General features: G+C 39.2%; 5 protein-coding genes across 5 annotated transcripts; 2 read left to right on the top strand and 3 right to left on the bottom strand.

Moving 5' to 3' along the window:
* Window positions 1-130: 130 nt before the first annotated feature.
* Window positions 131-723, bottom strand: ndufa1 (NADH:ubiquinone oxidoreductase subunit A1). The gene is made up of 3 exons (XM_088344194.1): window positions 512-723; window positions 317-406; window positions 131-198 (listed from the first exon to the last, which is right to left on the bottom strand). The coding sequence occupies exons 1-3, from the start codon at window positions 611-613 to the stop codon at window positions 178-180; spliced, it is 213 nt and encodes a 70-aa protein (XP_088200320.1). The 5' UTR covers window positions 614-723; the 3' UTR covers window positions 131-177.
* A 394-nt stretch (window positions 724-1,117) lies between these two features.
* upf3b (UPF3B regulator of nonsense mediated mRNA decay) lies at window positions 1,118-11,390 on the top strand. The gene is made up of 10 exons (XM_088344193.1): window positions 1,118-1,295; window positions 1,598-1,704; window positions 4,622-4,728; window positions 4,807-4,905; window positions 5,127-5,237; window positions 6,361-6,404; window positions 6,482-6,658; window positions 6,809-6,957; window positions 8,388-8,694; window positions 10,953-11,390. Exons 1-10 carry the CDS (start codon window positions 1,185-1,187, stop codon window positions 11,088-11,090), a joined length of 1,350 nt encoding a protein of 449 aa, XP_088200319.1. The 5' UTR covers window positions 1,118-1,184; the 3' UTR covers window positions 11,091-11,390.
* Window positions 11,391-12,372: 982 nt separating this feature from the next.
* On the top strand, window positions 12,373-16,690 carry rpl39 (ribosomal protein L39). Its single transcript, XM_088343608.1, has 3 exons — window positions 12,373-12,512; window positions 12,791-12,894; window positions 16,500-16,690. Exons 1-3 carry the CDS (start codon window positions 12,510-12,512, stop codon window positions 16,546-16,548), a joined length of 156 nt encoding a protein of 51 aa, XP_088199734.1. The 5' UTR covers window positions 12,373-12,509; the 3' UTR covers window positions 16,549-16,690.
* An 11-nt stretch (window positions 16,691-16,701) lies between these two features.
* sowahd (sosondowah ankyrin repeat domain family d) lies at window positions 16,702-18,087 on the bottom strand. The gene is made up of 2 exons (XM_088343606.1): window positions 17,898-18,087; window positions 16,702-17,773 (listed from the first exon to the last, which is right to left on the bottom strand). Exon 2 carries the CDS (start codon window positions 17,767-17,769, stop codon window positions 16,948-16,950), a length of 822 nt encoding a protein of 273 aa, XP_088199732.1. The 5' UTR covers window positions 17,770-17,773; window positions 17,898-18,087; the 3' UTR covers window positions 16,702-16,947.
* Window positions 18,088-18,118: 31 nt separating this feature from the next.
* pttg1 (PTTG1 regulator of sister chromatid separation, securin) lies at window positions 18,119-23,381 on the bottom strand. Its single transcript, XM_088343607.1, has 6 exons — window positions 23,292-23,381; window positions 23,105-23,172; window positions 22,897-23,036; window positions 20,231-20,312; window positions 19,992-20,150; window positions 18,119-18,329 (listed from the first exon to the last, which is right to left on the bottom strand). Exons 2-6 carry the CDS (start codon window positions 23,163-23,165, stop codon window positions 18,247-18,249), a joined length of 525 nt encoding a protein of 174 aa, XP_088199733.1. The 5' UTR covers window positions 23,166-23,172; window positions 23,292-23,381; the 3' UTR covers window positions 18,119-18,246.
* Between the last annotated feature and the right edge of the window lie 374 nt (window positions 23,382-23,755).

Genomic DNA, 23,755 nt, shown 5'->3' with positions numbered 1-23,755 from the left:
TACCCTTACAACTATTGTAGAATATAAAAAACACGGTTTTTAATAAGGATAATTGACTGAAATATGGCTCCAGCACCCCCGCGAACCTACTGAAGATAAGCGGTCCAGACAATGGATGGACGGACACAAATAGGTAATAGAGTACTTTATTAATATACACATTTCATGTTATTAGTATTAATCGATGTTCTCGAGTCCCTGTGGGAAGAAATTGAAAACAGTGTTATTAATTATTTAGCAATAAAAACAGACTTCATGCTGTGATGATGTTTGTATGGGCTAAGCGTTTTCAAGGTACAAGAGACGTGAAGATCACCTTGGAATCATAATAATTTCCCGTCCCCGAAATTCGTCTGTCTCGCTCCATCAGGGACCACTGCCACGGAAAGTGGGCCACCCTTTTTTCCTATTCCAACGTGAAAATACAAATTAAAAACAGCTCGTGGGAAAAAAAGTGAGAATGATTTCGCAAGCACAAAAAAAACATTAGCACCTAGCATTGTTAGCTCACCTTTCCACCGTTGGTGTATTTATGAATTAATGAAGTGGCTACACCAGGAATCATTAAACATGCCGTCATGATGCCGAAGGAGGGGAGAATTTCATACCACATGCTTGTTGAAAAGGGGGATAAAATTGACGAAGTTGCGAGTTATGCCGTTTATTTTGCTAAGTAGGCTAACAAGATGGCGCCCCTCGGAGACCCGATTCAGTACCGGAAGTTTAAACGAGGTTCTGTCACCTGAAAATAAAGACTGAATTTTGAAAGTCATCTGCAGAGAAAAATACCGTTGTTAAATTACTCTTGGTTGGTTTATTTGAATATATAAATAGTAATATCACACAAGATTGTTGCAAAATAACATGCAATTCATCGGCCCACATCTACACTTTTATTTTGGTATACCTTTCGACTCGGTCTACAAGCGTCACCTTGTAAATGTTGTCAATACAAATATTATTTTCTAATGCTGTTTTTTCTTCTTTTGGTTCTTTTATTAAAAGTTTACCCCTCGTTGTAAACAGCTTCAACTATTTTTTTTTCCAATTACAATAAAGAAAATTCAAATTTATCAGTATTTTAGAAATTGAATGCTGCGCATGCGTGTATGGTCCCCTCCCACTACCGAAGTTGCTGTTAAAACAAGTAAACAACCCTCTTGAAATGATATAAAGTTTAAAATATGAAGGAAGATAAGGAGAACACAAGGCCTAGGGAGAGAAGGGTCGAATTAGTGTGCGATGATTCAGATAAGACCGATAAATTGAAGGAAAAGAAGGAGACAATGACAAAGGTAAAACTTACACGAGCGACTGTAAGCTAGGCTAAGTTAGCTTGCTTGCAAGAGTTTGTTATTGTGGTACAGAATATTATTTAAGTAATTTTATGTTCAACCATCACATATTTTCCTTGTTATGTGTATTTTTATATATTGTCTTTACATATGCACGGTGGATTCATTCAAATACAGTAAAAGTATAGTCTATGTTTCACATTTAAGTCAGTGGTTAGCATCTGTGCTTCACAATTCTGAGGTTCAGGGTTTGAATCCTGTCGAGATTTCAATGCTAATGGAGGGAAAATTGACACTTCTAGATTGTGATCAGAAGGTTGCCACCGAGTCTCACGAAAGAGGAGCTGGAAGAGCAACTGCAGCCTCTTCCAGAGGTGGACTACTTGGAGTTCTTCTCCAATGACACCAGGTGAGGTTTTGTGATCATGCAGATTTGGATAATGTACATTATTTGTATGCAAATAGTTTCTGGATTAAATTGTCTACCGATTTGGGAACCTGGAAAACAGTAAAGCAACCAAGACGATCTTTTGAGATTTGACATTTTGCAAAAAAATTTTTGGGAATGGTGCTGTTTTCTTGTTTTGGTATTAAATCTATCTTCCCTGCAAGACAAAAATGGAATAGGGGTAGGTACTCAAAAGCTTCAGCTCCAGCATACTCCCTTTTGGCCCATGTTTATGTCTTGTATATTTGTATTGGACTGCTGTTCTTTGTGCAAATAGTTTGTTTCTTCTTATTAGTTAACGATAGATTTTTTTGCTCTGTATACAAAATAAGCCACAAACACAAAATGCATTTTTGATATTTGATTTATGTGATATTTTGATGTCATTAACACTGAGCAAGTGGTCAGCACTAGTGTGGCTGCAACCTTTTATTTCCATTCCTGGTTGTCATTATACACTCTGGGCGCATTGGTGTAAATCAAGACTGGCCCTTAAGTGGATCCTATTTAACTTTCTTTCCTCAAAGAGGCCGAGATTGTGCTTAATTTTTATCATGCTGATTTTTGGGATGAATCCGTTTCACAACCGTCTGTATTGATTGAATTTTCCTAAACAGTATCGTCTCTGAAAATTCAAATATTGTAATCAATTTGATCATTTTATTCGAAGCAGAAAAAACACATAAGGCTCACAACTGGATTTATAACAAATCAACTGAAATATTGCATTTTTAGAAAATTGTTTTAATATTGCTTATAATGGCTTTCAGCAGGGGTCAGGTACCTATGGCTCTTTTAATGGGTGAATATGACTCAGACACAAAAAGAATTTGAGCTTTTACTATAAGTATTGTTACATACGGAGCCGAAAGGCGCACGAGCCAAACCAAGATAATACTGACTGCGAAAGGGTTCAGTATTTATAGGATACAATTTTCATCACAGTTTACATTTTGGCTGTAAATCTCAAATAATTCTTTACAGTGAAGCTCATTAAACAATCTATGTAGCCTAGATGGTAAGGCGCCCGCTTTGAGACTGGGAGGTCGGTGGTTCGCGCCCCGGCCGAGTCATTCCTAAGACTTAAAAAGTGGTCGGCGGCGCCCTCTGTTGGCTGCGGCTGCATCGGCTCGCTACAACGGGTCAGGTGCAATCGACATTTCGTTCTGTGTACATTGTTACACAGAATGACAATACAAGGAAATTATTATTATTATTATTATTATTATGTGTATTGTTGAGAAACATTATGATGAAAAGCCACATAACAAACTTTAAATACCCAGAAGCACTAGCAGAGCTCCTAGAGCAATTTGATTGTATGAGCAGTAGAATTGGGCAGAGCTATACACAGGGCACGCACACTCCTTCTCCTCGCCCAACGCGGTCTGCACCCAAGGTAAATATGTTGGTATCCTTGTTTGCAGTATTTTGTTACATTTTTACAAAAGAACTTTGCTCTCACTTTGTTTTGAATACATTGTTTGGGACAAATATGACAGTCAAAATAAGCCTCAACACTCTTAAGTCATTGTGGGAGGGAGACACATTTTAAGGGGTATATTTATATTCATATGGGACACAGGCTCTGACATCATTATCATTATTATCAATTCATCAACCGTCAAACAATCAAGTCAAGTTATGTTTATCTGTATAGCCCTTAATCACAAAGAGTCTCAAAGGGCTGCACAGATCAAAGACTATTGCAAACTACAGACTATTGTGACACCATCCCCTTATCTAAAACCTACATGAGGGCAAATAATACACATATTATCAACATAAAATATGCAATGAAATATAATGTGGAGGTTTGGCAGTTTTGCTTTTGCTTTTATGGCTCTTTGGGTAAAAAGGTTCCCAACCCCTGGCTTATAGCCTACGAAAACACTTTTTCATGATAGACTCATATTTTGAGATAAGATATTTGAGTTTTTGCCATAGTCAGCAATATTAAAATGATAAAAGTCTTTCAGTAGATTCATAACTAATCCAAGATGTCGGACACTTTAGAGTTTAATTGCATTTCAGAAAAGAAAGAAGTTGATTTCAATTTTTAAATTTTCAGAGACAATCCGGTACATGTGCTGTAGCGTATCAAGAAATCTTTTTAATTATGCACATTACTGTGCCGGCAGTTTCCCTCATCTGGGATAGTTTTATGCCTGCAAAGAGCCATGGGACTTGTAGTACAGAGAATAATGTTACACGCAAGCGCCGATTTACTCGATTAACAAGATTTATGTGTATTGGTGGATTTCTCCGAGACGTTTCTGTTTTATTTTCTGCCCCCATGGCGAACAGGCTATGGACCATAAACAAGGGATGCAACAGTTGTATCTATCCACATTTAGTGGTAGTCTCAAAATCTACATGCAGCACACCTTATAAACAGACGCAGAAATGTAGTACACTTTTGGAGTAAGATCAACTTTGTTGATTTTAGTGAGCGACATGAATGAAATCATCAATTATTTGATGTCGAAAGTTAAATGTGAGTCGTCTATTTTCGTAATGATGCTCTAAAAGTGACGCCGAAATTCTGTGATGGACACAAACAAGATTCAAGATTGTTTTTGTTGTCAATAAAATAAAAGTTCCAATGACATTTTTTTTGCAACCCTGGTGTATGATATTGATAGAGTACGTTTAAAACTAGAATACAATACAAATAAAATCAAATATGTATGCACAAAAAGAGAAAACCCACAGAACAAATTAAAAAATCTACAATGCACCGAGAACGAAAAAGTCTAACTGCAATATGACGTGAAAACACTGTATTTTGTCTAGATTGAAACCGGGAATTGTATACAGATAAAGGAAAAAAAATATCACAATATAATATTTTGCTTGACAATTTTATGTCTTCCAGTCTGTATCCTCACCTCTTTGCGAGGGCATACATCAACTTCAAAAACCAAGAGGATATCGTCCTTTTTCGGGATCGTTTCGATGGCTACGTGTTTATTGACACCAGAGGTATGAAAAGTCCTGTTGTTTCCCTTTTCTAACCGTGTCCTTTTATTTCATTCTTTGCAAATGTCGGTCACCTAACAGGACAAGAGTACCCTGCTATTGTGGAGTTTGCTCCTTTTCAAAAGACTTCCAAGAAAAGAAGCAAGTCAAAGGACGCCAAGTGTGGAACCATCAATGATGGTGTGTATTATAATCGATGCAAAAAGTTCTTACACCATTGTTTATTTAGTAAAGCTGAAAATTTAATATTGAAAAGTTGTGTCACTCTTACGGTGGGTCACATGTAATATTGTAAAGGAATCTAAGTAGTGCAATTTTGTGTAGCCATCCAGTTGTACTTAAATATTCAGTTACAAAAATAAACACAAAACGCATTATTCTATGTGTACATGTTCATTCAGATCCTGATTACAAAAAGTTCTTGGAATATTACACTGGGGACAATGAGAAAATGACATCTACTCCTGAGACTCTACTTGAAGAGATTGAAGCCAGGTCAAAAGAGCTCATAGGTAAGGAAACAGAGGAGGGATCTTAAAGATATACCAGAGGGATCTAAAAAAAGATACCTTGGGAAAAAAAAGGGATACAGCACGAATATGTTCTGAAGTGGGGATCATAAAGTGAAATTGCCATATAGTGGGCAAGAGAAACCTATGGTAATGCCTTCCAAACCACAGTATGCCAAATTAACAAAAAAGTATATAGTAAGCACCACTTACGTGTCATATATGTGCATATGATTAAATCTAAATCAATTTAGATGAAAATTCTGTAAAGAGGGACCAGAAAAACATCTTATTCTCCACCTTAAAGTGAAAACATACTACAGCAGGGTTTCCGTATCCCGGCAGTCTAATTAATTTGATAGTGCCAAACAAAGCTAGTGATATTCTTAACTTGTGTTTAAAAGGACAGATCAGGGTCAAATATGACACCTAGATTTTCAACTGAGTCACTCTGGGTTATCTTACATTTTTCAATGTTCAGAGCAGTTTTTGAGAACAAGTGATGGTATTTAGATGGACTACTAATTAGCATTTCGATCTTTTCAGAGTTAAGGCGCAAGAAGTTGAGTGACATCCATTCCTTTTTCTCAGTGAGGCAGGCCTCCAAATTTCCACAGTTTAGTGTGGTAGATTCCTCCATCGGAAGATATAATTGAGTGTCATCTGCGTAGCAATGGAAACTGATATTATACTTGCAAATAATATCACCTAATGGAAGCGTGTAAATGCTGAAAAGAAGGGGGCCAAGTACTGAACCCTGCGGAACACCACCGGTAACACTAAAGGGCTCAGATGTAAAGCAATAGCAGACCAGGATTTTATATGGCGTCAACCAATAGCAGGCACTTACAGGCATCCTAGAAATATAACTCATCATATGCACAAACACTGTAAAGTTCGAATTATGTGTGAAGTTTTTGGGCAGGTTAAATAATTTGTTATTGCTGGAGAAAATGCCGGAAAGGGGGAACAAAAAATCATCTTATTCCACACCGTTAAGTTAAAATGTGATAAGGCGCGGACGCCTTATCCCTAGGGTGTATAATTTGTCACATTTTAATGATCAATTAAGAGTATAAAACCAAAGAGACAAGAATGATAATGAAATACACTCTCTTTTTTGAAGCTAAAAAAACAACCCCTCTACTGGACTTTCTGAAGAATAAGCAGGTAAGTTAGGCAAATAGGCAAATTCATGACACGATTCTAAGGGCAAAGTACACCGTTTGACCGGTTCTTCTTTTCAGAGAATCAGGGAGGAAAAGAAAGAAGAAAAGAGGCGGCGTGAGCTGGAACGCAAGCGCCTTCGAGACGAGGAACGCCGCAAGTGGCGCGAGGAAGAGCGTCGGAAGCGCAAAGGAGTCGAGAAAATGAAGAAACCGGAGAACGAGAGGGACCAAGTCAAAGTCGAGCCAAAAATTAAAGTGAGAAACGTTCTCAGGGTTCCTTATTTCATCCTTTACCGGTATTGGTAGGAAAAAGAAAAACTGTTCAGATCCCTGAAATATGTATTTAAATCATATACAATCTTTGTCAGAACAGCATTACATCCATGATTTTTATCCGTCGTGCAGCTCCTGAAAAAGCCAGACAGGGGAGACAATGCTGACTCAGACAAAACAAAGGAGAAGTTCAAAAAAATTGAGAGGCCGAACAAAGAAGACAGTAAAAGTACTGAGCCCAAAAGACGAGTTACCAATGATAAGGAGGAGCGCATAAAGAAGTAAGTGTTTGGTGTCAAATTTGGAATCATAACTTATTGCATTTTATTTCATATACTGTACTATCCAAGCTCTTATGTACGTTTATGCCGGTCATTCTTACTTTTTGGTGCCATTTCAGCATGGTAATCTCCACTCAAAAATGTTATATATTCAATGTTTTCAACATTTCATCTAAAAAATGGACTTTCAAACCATGACAGAAATATATCGGTCCAGTTCAATTCTATCACATTTATTTTAACCAATTACTTGACATGACATAGGCCATGACATAGGGGGGCATTTAATGCTTAAGTTGGCCATTACTCCTATCCATCCATTCATTATCTGCACCGCTTATCCTCAGTAGGGTCGCAGGGGTGCTGGAGCCAATCCCAGCTATCCTCGGGCAGTGGGCAGGGGAAACACTGAACCGGTTGCCAGCCAGTAGCAGGGCACACAACCCAATCGCCGATTCACACCTAGGGACAATTTGAACTGTCCAATTAACCTGACATGCATGTTTTTGGAATGTGGGAGGAAATCGGAGTGCCCGGAGGAAACCCACGCAAGAACGGGGAGAAAATGCAAACTCCACACAGGAGGTTCAATCTCATGACCTCAGAACTATGCCGCACACGTGCTAACCAATGCGTTGCCGTGCTGCCCTCATGCACCTCATGTATGAAAAATATATGACATAGTGCTATTTTCAGGGGGTGCGCCTTATAATCCAGTGTGCTTTATAGTGCAGAAATCACTAATTGTTTTTCAAATCAAGTCTTAAAAGGCTTTGAATTTATTACTCTAAAAATAAGGCCTCAATTAGCATTAAAATGTCTTAGATCCAATTTTCGAAAGTCTTAAAAATGTGAAAACTATAATAAGATTTATGTTCTTTTGAACGAAATAGATTTAGTAACTTTAATCAATTGTCTTTTTTTAATAATTTACCGATTTACTTTCATGGCAACATCCCGTGACTACAATAATGGAACGATCAAAACGATGATGTGATTTCATTTGGGCTTTTCAGAGCAGACATGACTTATACACATTGCAACATCAGAAAGAAATTTACTTTAAACCAGGAAAAGTGTCAATTAAATAAGAAGTGGCTGTCTGGCTAAAATTTTTCCCTAGTGCTAAATGCTGTGCCAGGTAGTGTATGCAAGAAATATTTGTGTTTTTTTTGTTTTGTCCGTTTCAATTGTGTTTTTTTTTTATCGACTTCGTCTTAAATTGATTTCAAAAAAATATTAAAAAGTCTTAAATTTAACCTACATTAAGCTGTAGGAAACCTGTAAATGGAATGCTGCTTTCATGTAAAAAAAATACAGTTTTGTTTTTCCATCCTCTTTCAAAAATACCCACTATTTTGGAGTTATGTTTTTTTCCTCATGACTGTGATGATATGTCTCATGCATCAACAACTTTTCTCTTCCCGCAGACCAGAAGAGGAAGTCCGCAAAGAGTTTCGCGAGGCCGACACCGAACGCGACCTAGACAAGGAACGTCAACAGAGGGAGAAGGAACGTCTCAGGCGGCAGGAAAGACGCAGGAGAAGGGAGAGGCACGATGCCGAGAACGTCAACAGGAAGTGGATGGAGGAGGAAGGAGCGTCCAAGAGGGAGCGGGAGCGACCGCCGCCGGAAAAGAAACGAACGGAACGTGTCTTCGAATCTGACAAGGCGGAGAAGCTGCCCAAACAAGACAAGAAGGACGATAGCGCCAAGAGAGAACGACTACGGAATAAAGTAGGCTGTCTTTCCTTCTGATAAATGTTTAAGTCTGCATAAATTAATATATATCTATATTATTAATTAAATTCGTTCTAGTTTATAGAACACCGTGTTTATTATATAGATCAGTGTTTTTCCACCTTTTTGACACAAGGCACTCTTATTTTCATTCAATATTTTGACGCACACGTCTATAGAAAATGTTTAAAGATGAGTTCAGTACCAGTTTCATGTTGTTGATTTTTTACTTAAATTATCATATTGACAAAATGACAGTATAACGTATAAGGATAAGCACTTTGGTACACTGAAAGGACAGTGTTAATAAAGTACTGTACAATTAACATTAACAGTTTTATCATCAATTGTGGTCACCGTGGGTCAGGAGGTAAACCAATTAGATTCATTCTGGTTAATTATTTTGCTGTGATTTGGGTTATTATATGTTTCATCTGTTTTCAAGTTAATCTATATTTTATAATTTTTTCCCTCATGTTGAGGTTTTTGAGTTTTTCCTTGCTCTCATGTAGGTTTTAGATCAGGGGATTGTGTAATAACAGTTTGCAATAATCTGTGGTCTGTGGAGCCCTTTGAGACTCATTGAGATTAAGGGCTTTTTTTAGAAAACAAACTAAAAATTAGTAAAAATGATTTTCTAGTAATACAAAACATGATTTAATACATTCTAACATTTTTTCAATTTTGGGGGAAATTAAATTTATCATTTTCACTTTAGTACATTTATTTCATGATTTTCTGTTGGTTAATAGATATTTGTACCTGTTCTATCTCATCTTCAGAGAATTACTTTACAAAAAGAAAGTAAACGCTGCCACTTTTCGGTGTGGATGAATGTTACAGTTGGATGAATAATGGCTAAAAAAATTTTTTATTTAAATACTAATAAAACAGGAATAAAATAATAAAATTGGGCAATTTCCGGTGGCACACTACATAAGGTCTCGCGGCACACTAGTGTGCCCCAGCCCACTGGTTGAAAAACACTGATTTAGCTAACCAGTAGTGACGTGAAAGCATTTAAGTAATTTAAAACACTATACATATGAATAATGCGCAAAAATATATGCATCTTGTAAACATGATTTTAGATTTTTTTTTTATTATATTGCACAACTGGCATGTTTGGCCACTGTCTTACTACTATAGAAGCCTGAATGACCATTTTGCAAAGGTTGTTTATCCCATTTGGGCTTTTAGAACTTAAGGGTCACTTATCTTCCCTATTTTGAGCCCTGCATGTGGTGGTCGCCGAGTACAGTTATTCAGGAGTCTTAACCTTTCCACGTTATCCTTCTCTAGCCACTCATATTAGCCACTTGGCTGCAAGCTGTGGCTCGCTGCGAACCGCTATTGTTATTAGCTGCTCTTGCTTCATCCTTTAGTGTCAGTGGCTTTACACAGCGGGTTATGAAAGCCAACATCGCTGAGTTCCATAATTCAGGAATCTGGCGTTTTTTTTTCACCCCTACTGTTTTCTTCTCAACTGCTCATGTTAGTTTTTTGCCAGCAGGCAATACCTAGTCGCTAGCCACTACTGGATTTTGTTGATCCTGCTCCACAGCTAGTTACAGACACTTAATATTGCCGAGTTCCGTCACTCAGGCATCTTTCACTTTTTTCTCCATTGTTTCTTTCTCTAGCCACTTATTTTAGCCATTTAGCCGCAAGCTAGGTTTCTCCACTCGCTGTTAGTAGTATTTTCAGCTGCTCCTGTTTTGTCATTCAGTGTCACTCACCTTCCACAGCTGTAAGTTCCGTGATATTGGCACCTTTGACTTTTTCCACTGTTTCATTCTCTAGGTACTCATGTTAGCCACTTAGCTTCAGGCTTTTGCTTGCTTCCAGCGGCTTTTGTTATGTTGGCTTCCTGATTAAATAACGCTTGCTTCGTCCTTCAGTCCTTCTACTAGTTGCTAAAGTAAGCCACTTACAACAGCTCTGACCAATTCGAGCTTTTCGCTCTTTTCAGAAGCTCTGGATCATTTAGTCTTTTGTTTTCGTATGTGGCAATAAAACTATCTTGAATGTCCTCTCTGGTTGAAATAAATCTTTGCCCACACAATAAAATATGGTAGTAGGCTTTCAAATTTTGCCAAGACCTTCAGGCCACCGTAGTGTTTTTTTCTTCAAATACACTTGCTTCAGCTCCATTCTAAGCTACAACGACCTCTCGTGATGAATTATTACACACTGTCACTTTAAAGATATATATATTTTTTAATAAACACAACCACACCTCTCTTGGTTTTCAGGATCGTCCTGCTATCCAGCTTTATCAGCCCGGTGCAAGAAGCCGCAATCGTCCAACAGGAGGAGGACGAGGCGATGACGGAAACTCCGCGGACCAAAACGCAGAGACCAAGAAAATAACCGAAAAGGCTGACGACTGAGCGCATTACTGCTTTCTTTTTGGACAGTTGGAGGAGCGCACAGCTAGACAGAGTCCGGGCAGCATGCGGCAAGGGTTAGCTTGTCTGTGTTTGAGACTCTTTTGTGGGACAAGCAGCGTCTCATAGGGACTTTCTTTAGGTTTGTTCTTTTGGAACAGTAAAGTTTCATGCAGGGAACACAAACCTTCGAAGTGACCTTACTTTTGGATGATAACAATTTAGTTTGTATTTTTGCCCGAAACTGCCACGGGAAGTTTTAAAATGTCATGTATGGATGTGAAATAAAAACATGTAACTGATTACACAGCTTTTGTGATTTTTTATTTATCATTAAAACCTTGTTTGGGTATAGAATTGCAGTTTAAACAACAAGATCCAATGAATATTTGTCATTCTGATTTAAATACAGCTCTATGATCATAATTACCCCCAACTTTTCCTCGTACCTAGCCTTTGAAAGGCTTAATTTATGCAGTATGTGGATCTATCTGTATTTGCGTCTTCTTCCATTGTCGCTTTTTATCCAATATGGAGGCTGCCTAAATGTCATGTGCCCCTCAAAATCTTCTATCCGCACAATCGCGTCTGGACGACCAGTCTGCATTTTGTTTATTCATTTTTAGAGGTATACCTTTTTTACGTGTAGTGTATTTTGCAGTCAAGAATTCGAATCGAGTACTAATTATAATTTTATACTCAAATGCTAATTAAGTAGAAAATGAAATTCAAACCACTTTGTTGACATGTCTTTTCTCTTTTCAATTCAGGAGCAACGTTACAATTGGTTAAAAAAAAAAAAATCACAGCTCAACAACACTATTTCAATGAAAACTGAAAAGAATGGCTGACGAGAAAAGCAGAAATTGATCTTGGTCCTGTCCTTTTAACTGTCTTTACACTTCACATTAGTAATTAAGACACAGAATGATAACAAAGCCTATTTCACGTCACTAACTTCACGTTATTTAATAAACAGAATAACAACGATTATTTTTAAAGAAGAGGGAAAAACAATCACATTATATCACGCCTTTACAAAAGAAAGCTCTTACTAGAATCACCTCAACTCAATCGTAAACATTTTGACGAAACAATCGACACATAACTTAATAAGAATCAAATATAAATAAACATTTGTTTAAGCGCAGACATTACTATTGTAATTCACACCGCACTATCAAATTGAACATGATTACAAATAAATCGTATTGATTATATACATTACTGGTATATCACCAACTATCCCCTTGTCCATCTTAAAAAAAGAAATAATGTAGTTCCAACAGGTTACCTGCTAGTGTCGCTATCAATAAAAAGGCACGACGAAACCACAGGAAGCCTCGTTGGCTACGGCAAGTTACGTCACAAGAATTCTTCCTCTTCTATTGCCGTCACTGTGGGGAGAGGACGATAGTCGAAATGGTAACCTTAAAAATCATCTAACATCCGTGAAAATATAATCCGTATCATCATCCATGTGCTCAAAACATATAAATGATAAACTTACTGTGCCTTATATGTCTGTATTTTTTTTTATTTATCGTTTTTGATGTGAAATGTGGCCCGTAATTCTGACGGACCATCTACCTACTTAGCTAGCTTAAAGGCTAAAATTGTCCCGCTAGCATATGGTCCAGTAACTGTGTTTCATTTGAATGCTAGTCATATAAATACTTAATTTGTGTCGTGTCGTTTTCCAGTCGTCCCACAAGACTTTCAGAATTAAGCGCTTTCTGGCTAAGAAGCAGAAGCAAAACCGGCCCATTCCTCAGTGGATCAGAATGAAGACTGGCAACAAGATCAGGTGAGAATTGTGTACATTGCTTTTAGAATGGTTTTAAATCGACAACCTCCCTGATTTTGTTTCCATTTATCGTCATTCTAGTTTTGTGTTGACAAATGTTGATACTAATCAGTTTCTTCCACGTGTCTAATATTTATATTTTATTTAAGTCCTTTCCGAACAGTGTCCTATTTTCCCCTCTTCTGAGTTATATCTCAGTTGTTAGTTCAACCTAATTGAACAGTTAACATTATACGTGATGGCAAAATATTACTATCATTGGCTGTTACACTGTGTAGAGATGTTTACAGGCTGGCTCCACTTTAGGTCAAGTCACATTTATTTATATAGCCCTTAATCACTAAAATGTCTCAAAGTAATGCACAGGATTACTATTACACAATTGCACAATTACCTGATCTCAAACCAGCATGCGGGCAAGGAACAACTCAAAAACTTCAGTGTGAAGAAAAAAGAGAAACCTTGAGAAAGGACCTCACATGTGGTAATCCCCCTTCCAGGATTGACCAGGGTGAATCACAATTAGTATTACTGTACTCAGAATAGTAAACACTCGGGAAGATGTTGAAAATGTCCAGAAAGTGCATGACAGCAACAACGCCCCCAGCCTGTAAATAGGTAATAACATCTACATACGATCATTACTCTAAACAAAAATTAAATACACTGACTGTATGCCTCTGTCTGAGCTAGGTTACTGCAAAATGTGTTGTAAAAAGCGTGATCTTATGATTGTCAGACAATGAAGAATCTTGGTACAAAACTTTCAGAAAATACTTACATCTGTGGTGTTCTGATTTTCCCTTAACGTAGTTAGGCACATGCAAAGCTAAAGATACAACTAAATGCATTAAACAAAGTTAGTCAAGTCATGTTTATTTGGATACTCAGACCAGATTATTATTGCAAACCACAGACTATTATGATACCATCCCCTTCATCTAAAACCTACATGAACATTTTCCACATAAAATAGAGGTTATTCATATGCTATAGAACTGAAGTGTGTTTTAAACTGAGGTTGCAGATCGAATCTCGGGGATGAGCATTCCACAGCACCGGGGCGCGAATGGAGAACGCTCTCGAACCTGCGGATCTCTTCTTGGCTCTTGGGATCACTAGTAGACCAGCGTTTTCAGAGCGAAGGCTCCGGACCGGAACATAGGGCGAAATTAAATCTGAAAGATATGAGGGAGCAAGTCCTTGCACGATTTTGTATACTACCAACAGAACCTTTTATAAGCGCATCTTAAGCTAACAGGGAGACAATGCAGGTTAGTTAAAATCAGGATCATGTGATCAAACTTTCTTGTCTTAGTTAAAAGCCTCCCTGCAGCATTTTGTACCAACTGAAGGCTCTTGATTTTGGACTTCGGAAGACCGGAGAGTAGTGCATTACAGTAATCGAGACTGAAGGTAACAAGCGCATGAATTATAATCTCCGCATCCGACTGAGACAGCATAGGGCGAATTTTAGCAATGTTGGGAAGATGGGGGAAAAAGTTGTTCTAGTTCCCTTTAAATGTGTTATCCACATAATCACAAAATGTTTTTAAATTCTCTGCATTTATATACATGATTACCAATTGCGATATTTTGGGTAGAGCACATCAAATGGGCCTTCTGGATGAATTGAAGATGGTATGCCATAGAGCTGGGAGTGGAAAACTGGCAATCAATCATTTGGTGGTTATTATTAAACTCAAATTCACATTTTTTGCCCTTTTCAATTTAAATCCTGTTCAGAGCGCATTGTTGCTTTAATGTTAAATGGGCTGCGTTTATGTAGCGCTTTAACCAGTCACTGAGGACTTTTAAAGTGCTTTGGTATGTTTTGGGCGATTTTATAGGCTTGAGACGTCATTGCTGTCATGCACTTCCTGGACAAATTTAAACATGTTACCTAATGTTTACTATGTTTTTGTAGTGTAACTTAATGCTAAATCTATTTCACCCTGGTCATCCTGGAATGGGGATTACCACTTGTGGGGTCCCTTCAAGGTTGTTTTCCTCATGCTGAGGTTTTGAGTTTTTCCTTGCCTACATGTTGGTTTAAAATCAGGCGATGGTGTAATTGTAATCCTGTGCAGCCCCTTTGAGACATGTTTGTGATTAAGGGCTATTCAAATAAATGTGACTTGACTAGAATGTACTTCACACACTCGCATATCAATAGTGGAGTAATACTTGAGATTTTTTTTTAGTTCAGAAATTTACATATATAAAATAGCCAATAAGGATCAATCTTTTTAATATAAATGGTTTTATCCCCCTCCTTTAAGAAAACACCCACCCATTTATTAATCTAAAAGTTTAAATCGCATGCTGGCTTCATAGGTGCAAAAATACCAAGTACTGCAGATTTGGCAATCGTATCATTCTACTATAGTGGGTGATATTAACATCTCAGACTTGGTAGTGACTCTTGGAACGTTGTCTTGGGGGGAGATTAATTCCCCTAAGAACAGCCAACTAATGAAAAAAATGTGTGGAATGTGAAGCAGCTATTTGGGGTAAATTCCAGTGTTCACCCTCCGGAAGTTTAGAAGTTTTTAACCAATTCCCTCTATTGAGTTTAATTTTGATTCTGGGTATTTGCAAATAAAACCGGGAGTCATCTTTTTTTTCATTTTTTGGCATTGACTAGTATCCTTTAGTTCTGTAAAAAAAAAAAGCCTGGGCGCATTTATTGTTATTTTTTTCTTAATCTGGTAAAATGTTTGTCATTTATAAATGTAAGTAAACTATTTGTAGTGTGATTGGTTGGCAAAATGCTCAGGCATTATTTGACACTGTCACAATGGAGAAGGCTGTGTTCCATTAAAGCAGGTCTGCAATTGCAGCACTTGATAACTGTGGAGTGCTGTCATTAACCTTGCTGAGATTATTCCAACTTGGAGCTCCACATCCTTGTAAGGATGAAGGACGCTCCCTTGTTGAAACAGAGCCAACCTAACAATATTTTAGGACTTTTGAGAAAAAAAAGCGTACTTCAAGTGAACAATTGCCTAATTTAAGTTCATGGGTTCAACTGAAAGTCTGTTGTGTTGTCAGCAATATGAGTGGATGACAAACTTTGAAACTTGTGCAGCTTGTTGAGCTTTCTACAGGGAGCTGATTTAAAATTTTGGGTTTGTATTTACTATTGAGTTAAATGTTTTATCATAGATTGTTAGTCAAGGAATTGTGCCAAGACCCAGGTTTTTTTTTTTTTAAAGACGAAATGTTGCGACGTAAAAGCAGTAAAGTGTTTTTAGAAACATCAGACATGGATTTGTGTCCCATTTCTGGGCCACCAACCTTTTTTGAAAGCTGAACTGATTGACACGACAGTCTGTTTAATATGCATTTTTAAAATGTTTTTATAATGTCACCAGGTTGTAATTGGAAGGTTTAAAATGGGCTCAGTCAACTACTAAAGAAAATTGCATTTTCATGAGGGCAATGAGTATTTTTTTTCTGTATACTATATACTAATAATGGCTAATTTAATAGAATATAAAATAATTGATCATGTATATGATACTACTATGCCAATGGTCTCTCATGCTAGAAAATCACAATGGCCCCTTCCTCTTTGACCATTTTTGGGGTACATTCTGCAGGTACAACTCCAAGAGGAGACACTGGAGGAGGACCAAGCTGGGTCTGTAAACATGACGTTCCTGCAAAATCCTTCCATTCCATCGAAGGAACCGCAGCAGCCGGGAAGTGGGGGCTCCCAGTCTACTGGAGCTGCTGCTGGCGTTATGTACACATTGTGGTTCATGTTTGAAAATAAAAAAAAATCTGATCACTCATTTGAAATTGTTCTGACTGTATCGTTTTATTGACAGGCACCAGGCTTTCACATTTAGCAACAGAATGTTTTACAGCAACTTCTGATAATACGGTCTTTGAATTTTTCCAACTTGCCCATAGCCTTGCAGCACAGATGAATGGTTTTATTCATAGCTCATGTTTGCTGGTCTTGGTCAAATATAACTCTGGCTTTGAAAATGGAAAATTGAACGAGCAAAAGAACACTGTCAACTATTCCACAGTGGTGACAAGTCAACGTTTACTAGCCCGAAACGAAAAGAACCTTCTCAATGATCCAAACCGTTTCCAGCTCTGGTCCAACGAGTCCGGCTCGTCTGGCGGAACTTCCTCGTCCTGCTTTGCCGTTACCTCATTGAGGCTATTATTGCAGTTTTTATTCGCGTTTGATTCCACCTTGCATGCATGCTCATCATCCCACGTACCAAGCAGCTCCTTCATCTCCCGGGGGGCGTCCGGCCGTAAATATTGCCAAGCCCTTCTCCCACCATAATCCATGACGTCCACATCAGCCCCAAACGCCCCCACCAGGAGCTTTACCACCGCGTAGTGACCATGCATGCTGGCAACGTGCAGCGGGGTGAGGCCGCCGCTACCCCGCACATCCACGCTTACCGGCCGCCCCCCTTTCCCCTCGGCGCGATGAAGCAGTTTCAGAAGCGTCTCGTCGCGGCCTGACTTGGCCAGCCAGTGGAGCACAGAATACCCGCTGATGAAGTCTCGCCTGGTGAGCAGAAGCGGCTCCTCGGAGACGAATTCCAGTAAAGTGTCGCAATTGCCCTCCGCGGCTGACAGCATCCACGCGTGCTCCATGGGGTACAAAGCACACTCCAAGCCGCCTTGTGACAAGTCTTTCTTCCGGTTGGCAGGTGGGACCGCGTCCGCTTCCGAGTCGTCCTGTCGCCTCTGCAGCAGCCGCGATCTCCGCTGCGGAGCACCCGGCACCAGCGGTGGACCATAGCGGGAGAGTCGCGCCACAACGGGGCCTTGTCTGGACTCGCGACCGCGGTGGGCGTCAGCGGTGGCATCCTGCCCAATTGTGCTGCCCACGTCCATGGTGCTGCATTGATTTTGTATGACAACCAGATGACATAAATCATTTTGAACCACGTAATTGAGGTAATATCACTAAATTAAAAGCACTCTTTTGCATTATTTCTATTAAGCTCGGAGTTGCGACTCACCTGTCCGGCTTCGGTAGCTGACGCACGTCTGATGGCGTCAAAACATCGACTGCAGACTTTTCTACTTTTAAAGCGCCATGTTAAAGGAATTACCTAAAAAATAAGTGACTAACTCAATGAAAGGCATGTTCACTTCCCCAAAAGGAACTGAGCCAAAGTTCACGGCATTCTCTAAGCGGGAGGGCGTCACGTGACCATTAATGGATTGCAAAACCAGGAAGTGAATATTTCTTTTAAGACGTTTATTGAAAGATTTAAAGTGACAGTAAAAACCAAAGAACAACAACTTTAATGCACAACCTGCCCATTTTAAAACTATTTAAATGATACGATTCCACATCTGGAAAGGTTAGTCTGTGTCAGGTTCAGGGGGAAGCTCGATGGTCAGCTCGTCGATTGTTTGAAGGAATTCTTCGAATTCTATGCATCCACCTGCAAAAAGTAACAGCAGACTTAAAATAGTCACAGGCAAACGACGTCACAATACACTTACATGAATTTATATGCTACCGTTTGTAGTATTCTCTTTCTATTGCAGTGATAATTTTATACCCAAATCCCAAGACATTTCAGCAGCCCAAAATTTTGAAAGGGTAGTATTTCCCATGATTCTGAATCAGCTCTAAAAGTTAATTCATGAAGTTTTAGTTTACCTAAATTAAGCCAGGAACATTTAATTTCACCCTGCCAAATTGAGGTTATGAAAATCAAATTTTAGACACACCAGAATTGGATTGCATTTATACAAACACACATTCATGATTTGCAGCTTTTTTTTGTCAGAAACATTTATTCCATTTTTAATTACATACACTTCTAATCAGTGCTAACTTTGCAGTCGCTCAAACAGTGACTGTAACCTTCAACCAGGAGAAGAGGTCATCAGGTGGTGTCCAACCGTCACTGGGCGTTTCGACCCTAAACTACAATGTCCTTGAGTTAGCAGTGATTGCCAGTCACTGCCCATCTTCTCCTGGTCCCCAGCTAAACTCTCTCCACGGCTTACCCCCACCCTATTGGCAGCTGCCTTCCTCTCCCTTCCACTTATTCCCAGAGCTGTTAATGTGTCCCACACAGACTGTGCTGGGAAGCCCCTGCACCTGACCTCCACTGGGAATAGCCAGGTCCGCCATCCCTCGTCCCTGCACTGTTGGACCAGTTCATGATATTGGCCATTTTTCCTTTCCGGTAGCGTTGTTTGGAGTACCTGGGGAGAGTAGTTTTCTTCCCAGGTCTATCATCTGCCATGCTGGTGCTGTTTGCAGGAGGCTTTGAGGATGCTGGTTTCTCCCCTCCTCTGACAAACTGGATGGAATGTGTTAGACGAGGTTGAGGTTGGTGCTTCCGCCTTTCCTGCTCCAGGATGTAAGCCAGTGCACCGAGGACCTTGACGTGGCGCCAGCAGAATCTGCCCTGGCTAAGGGCAGTCTGGCATCTTGCCAGAATATGCACCAGTGTCCCTCTCCCACCACATAGCCTGCACTGTGGGTCCTCCCTCAACCCCCACATGTACAGGTTGGTGGGTGTTGTACACTAAACTGAGAAAGAAATATCCGGAAAAGTTCCAACCTCCAGCGTTCTGGCCAGGTGATCCTTCGCTTTGGAAGGATCCACTTTGTTCAGGCTCCTTGGAATCCAAGCTCCACAGCCCTGGACCACCAGTCTTCCTCCTCCAATTGACAGACCTCGGCCTGTGCCACGTCTCTCCTCTGCCTTGGATCAGCTTTTTACCATTGCTGGAAATGGTTAGACCCTAGTCCCCGACACCCTATGCATGCATTTCCGATGACATCTTTCAACCTCAGCCTGCCTTTTGCACTTGGTTGTCTGCTGCCCATTTACACCCAGATCTTGCAATCACGCCCATACCCCTAACCATCACAGTATTAATAAGAATGAGTACAGATGCTCTTAAAAAGTGTTAATACCCACATCAGTGCCTTCTATCAGAATCAGCAACTCAGGAGGGTACATTTACCATCAAATATTACAAGAATTATAATTTTCCATTAAGTGTGTTACAAAACATTTCAAATCAGCGCTTTAAAGTAAAAGAAAAAAAAAAAGTGTAACACCTGATTAATGACTTTTTACCTAAACGTTGAGGCATTTTCTCAGGTGAGGGGCTCGGAGGCGGTGGCACATAAAGGTCGGGGTCTTCTGAGGGAGGAAGCGCCGGTGGAAAAGCCAAACCAGCCAGAGGGAAACCATCAAAGGTGATTACATCATCAGGAACACCATATTTCTCAAATTCTAAGGGGGGGGGGGAAACAAATGTATCTATATGCAATTCCACTTTTTCCTCCTATGTACATGTTTGAAATGACAGCTACCCAGCGGATCATAGGGGATACACCGCTCAATTTCCGGATAGTCATCCTCTCTTTTCGGTGCTGTGGGCTTGATTTTAGCTTCCTGTAGAAAAAAAAAAAAATTGTAACTTGTGAAATTATGATTTAACAATATCATGAAGGTCAAATGCCTTTAAGTGACCGTCAAATTGGATTACAACAACAAGCTTGCTTATTTGTCACTGAAGGAGATTGCTGACAACGTCAAGTTATAGACCTTTATTTAAAACTTATGTGCATTTCTCTGCGCCTACATGTATTAGTCACTAGTAAAACCTTTATCATCTACTGTACTTACCCATACATACATAATATAGAAGTTAATCTCTGGTGATTTTACTTCTCACAAATTATAAACTAGCTATGCTACAATGCTATGGAGTATGAAATTGCAGGGGAAATCCCCAGAATCCAATGAAAACATGTGGTTATACAAGTGTTTTGAATAACCTCCAACTTCTTGTTTTTTTTTGTCTTGAAATCACCACCTATTTGTAGTTGCAGCTTTCATAGTCATCAATAATGTAATGAACCTTATTTACTCCAGGATGAACATTCAATGAGCCTTATGGGACAGCGTGTCATATCTAGTCCCCATTGATGTCGCTGCCATGTTTGTCCAGCAGCATCCCGCCACACTCCCATCTGGTGGTCCAATATTACACAATGAGGCCTTAGGAAAAATATATAATTAGGGCTGCAATAACTGACAAAGGCAATGATTAATAGCGTTGGCATAAATACAATCATCAATTTGTTGTATGAAGTGAATTATGAGCCACCAAGTAGGTTAAATCAATGCAAAAAAAAAATTTTAGTGACCCTGGGATTTGTAGTACCATGTTGCTCCGGCAGAGGGCGGAGAGGCAGTTTATAAAAGTTAAGGATTTTAAATATGTAACAGAACATTGCATCATTTACAAACAAAATTGGCACGAAAGTTGTAATTTTCTCGAGTTCGTTTCAAGATGAAACAAAAAGGTAACAAGTTTCATGGAAGCTGACAGTGCTGGAGAAACAGAAAAAAAAAAGGAAAACAGGAATATAATGACACGTTTAATTCTACACTGGAGGCAAATTCTTGAGCATAATTTTGTATTAAGAATGTTTATCATATTCCAAAATGTAACCCCGAAAACAAATCTGTTGGCAATTTGGGGGTTACATTTTGGAATATGATAAACATTCCCAATCCCCCAAAAAATTAGACAAGAATTGGCCTCTTGGTCAGAGTTAAACGTGTTGACAATTTTGAGAAGTGGGGTTGTTTACCATGCCAGAATAGGTGGCATGCTCCCTCTGGGTGAGGGATGAGATCCCGCCCCAAATTGAGTATTTTGGGGTCTCGTTCACAAGCGAGGGTAGGATGGAACGAGAGATCAACTGACGGTCGGTGCAGCGTCTGCCGCCATGCGGACCCTGTACCGGTCCGTCGTGGCCAAGGGGGGGCTGAGCCGAAAGGCAAAGCTCTCAATTTACCGGTCGACCTACGCTCAATGTAGAGCCACTGCTCCTCCGCATTGAGAGAAGTTCGTTGAGGTGGCTCAGTCATCCGATAAGGATGCCCCCTGGACTCCTCCCTCGGGAGGTGTTCCGGGCATGTCCCGCCGGAGAGACTGTCTTGAGGCTGGCCTGGAAACGGGCGTCCCTGTTAAGACTGATGCCCCCGGATAAGCGGAAGCTGTTTTTTTTTTTTTTTTTTTTTTTAACATTTGATATAAATTTTCTTGGATAAACATTTTTTTTTTTTGCTTATACACAAAAATAGAAGTGCAAGGCCCTTTGTTTTGTATAAGTCCAAATATTATCGGTAGATCTATTTGTAGGTGTACAGCATACATTTCTATGAATGTTTGTTTATGGTAAATTTTATTGACAACCACTGGTAATTGTTTTTATTATTACAGAATATTTGAATCACAGAAAATTAGAAAAAGTCTAAGAAATTTGATTCATCAATTTAAAATATATATAAAAAAAACACCAAACATTTAATTGCTTATTATATTAATTGCAATCTTAAATAGAAGATTCTGATGATTAGGCAATCGTTTTTTACATGGTATTGCTTGTAGGCTGGCTCAAACCGTAAGTGCATCAGCATAGTGCAATCAGATCCAATATGGCGGCCACTCAAGTCACCTGAATGGTAAATGGTCTGCATTTATATAGCGCTTTTCAAGTCAATGAAGACCTCCCAAAGCACTTTACATTGTGCTTCACACACACACCAATAGCGGCCATGCAAGGCGCCGACCTGCTTATTGGGGGCATTAGGGATTCAGTGTCTTGCCCAAGGACACTTCGACATATAACACGGAGGAGCAGGGATCTTTTGATCCCAAGACGAGCACTCTACCTCCTGAGCCAATGCCACCCCTCAAAAGTTTCCACTTTAGGACTAATCCCATTGCTAGCTTGACTTGCATTTATTAAAAAAAAATGCAAGTCGGTCAGACACACCAAGCTTCTGTACGGCGTTCTCGAAAAATAAGTGTGTCCTCTTTCATGATCAGTTGTAATCCAATATGGCGGCCGCTTAAACTCACGTGACCCCCATACGACTCTCAAAAGGAGAACGTTACTATATAACTCAAAAGGTTGTTTATAAAAGGTTTGAAGGGGGGACATCAAGAAAAATCTCCAACCTGTTTTTTTGCCGTTTTCTTCTCTTGTTTATTTACAACAGGCGTTGATAATCCGGCGTTGACATTCCCAAAAGCTTTCCGACCAGTGCGAAGAGGAGTTTTCAGACTTTTACCTCTCAGTGGAGTCTTCATGGCCAAATCTACACAACCAAAATCGAAAGTTCAAATTAAGATGCAACTATGGACACGTTATATCTTAATGTCCTACCTGCTTTGAAAGCCAGAGATGGAAGACTTTGATTGTCACGTTCTGCTGTGATGTAAGACATTGTATATCTGGATGAAATAGATATAAGACGTAAATAATTCGCATTTGATGGAGGGTAATGCTTCAACAGAGGTTAAAATAACCCATAAATCGACATAAACATGTATAAAATACAGTGATCCGTTACCGTGATAGCAAACACCCTCTATACGTTGCAGGTCAGTTTGAGAGTTGAAACTGTACCCGAGATGGGACGCGGCTCCATTTTAAATTCACCGCCCTCACGTCATTGGTCAACATTGTGAGTGGGCGTGACCAAAAAACACTTCCGGCATTTTCTTGTAGAAGTAGATTTTGCAAGTTTAACCACACAAAAATAAAAAATATATATTTTTATTTAAATATTAGTTTTTGATGAATTCCAACTCAAAGTGCTTTGTTAAAACATTCAATATACAATTTAAAAAAAACACGACTTATCCCCACCCAACAATTGTAAACGCCAAACAGTTAATTGGCGATACACCCTTTTCCGGATTTTTCCTTCTTAATTTAAACATCACATGATAAATATAGTTATTTTATGTGAAAATATGTGGAACATTTATTATAATTTGCAAATATTATAATTGTATATTGTTTTCGGTGCGT

This window comes from Urocampus carinirostris, chromosome 9 (genome assembly GCF_059441175.1).
Source record: "Urocampus carinirostris isolate Australia breed hairy pipefish chromosome 9, RoL_Ucar_1.0, whole genome shotgun sequence".
NCBI lineage: Eukaryota > Metazoa > Chordata > Actinopteri > Syngnathiformes > Syngnathidae > Urocampus > Urocampus carinirostris.
Note: the sequence above shows the minus strand (reverse complement) of the source record. Positions and strands in the feature narration are given on the sequence as shown.

Excerpts from the sequence above, each read along its gene's own strand:
- ndufa1 (XM_088344194.1), bottom strand. The coding sequence starts at position 613 with ATGTGGTATGAAATTCTCCCCTCCTTCGGCATCATGACGGCATGTTTA. Across the intron at positions 407-511 it reads AATACACCAACGGTGGAAAG|GAAAAAAGGGTGGCCCACTT; the intron begins GTGAGCTAACAA and ends ACGTTGGAATAG. Across the intron at positions 199-316 it reads GAAATTATTATGATTCCAAG|GGACTCGAGAACATCGATTA; the intron begins GTGATCTTCACG and ends TTCTTCCCACAG.
- upf3b (XM_088344193.1), top strand. The coding sequence starts at position 1,185 with ATGAAGGAAGATAAGGAGAACACAAGGCCTAGGGAGAGAAGGGTCGAA. Across the intron at positions 5,238-6,360 it reads CAGGTCAAAAGAGCTCATAG|CTAAAAAAACAACCCCTCTA; the intron begins GTAAGGAAACAG and ends TCTTTTTTGAAG. Across the intron at positions 6,405-6,481 it reads ACTTTCTGAAGAATAAGCAG|AGAATCAGGGAGGAAAAGAA; the intron begins GTAAGTTAGGCA and ends TCTTCTTTTCAG.
- rpl39 (XM_088343608.1), top strand. Across the intron at positions 12,895-16,499 it reads AAGACTGGCAACAAGATCAG|GTACAACTCCAAGAGGAGAC; the intron begins GTGAGAATTGTG and ends TACATTCTGCAG.
- sowahd (XM_088343606.1), bottom strand. The coding sequence starts at position 17,769 with ATGGACGTGGGCAGCACAATTGGGCAGGATGCCACCGCTGACGCCCAC.
- pttg1 (XM_088343607.1), bottom strand. The coding sequence starts at position 23,165 with ATGTCTTACATCACAGCAGAACGTGACAATCAAAGTCTTCCATCTCTG. Across the intron at positions 20,151-20,230 it reads TATCCCCTATGATCCGCTGG|AATTTGAGAAATATGGTGTT; the intron begins GTAGCTGTCATT and ends CCCCCCCCTTAG. Across the intron at positions 18,330-19,991 it reads GAAAATGCCTCAACGTTTAG|GTGGATGCATAGAATTCGAA; the intron begins GTAAAAAGTCAT and ends TACTTTTTGCAG.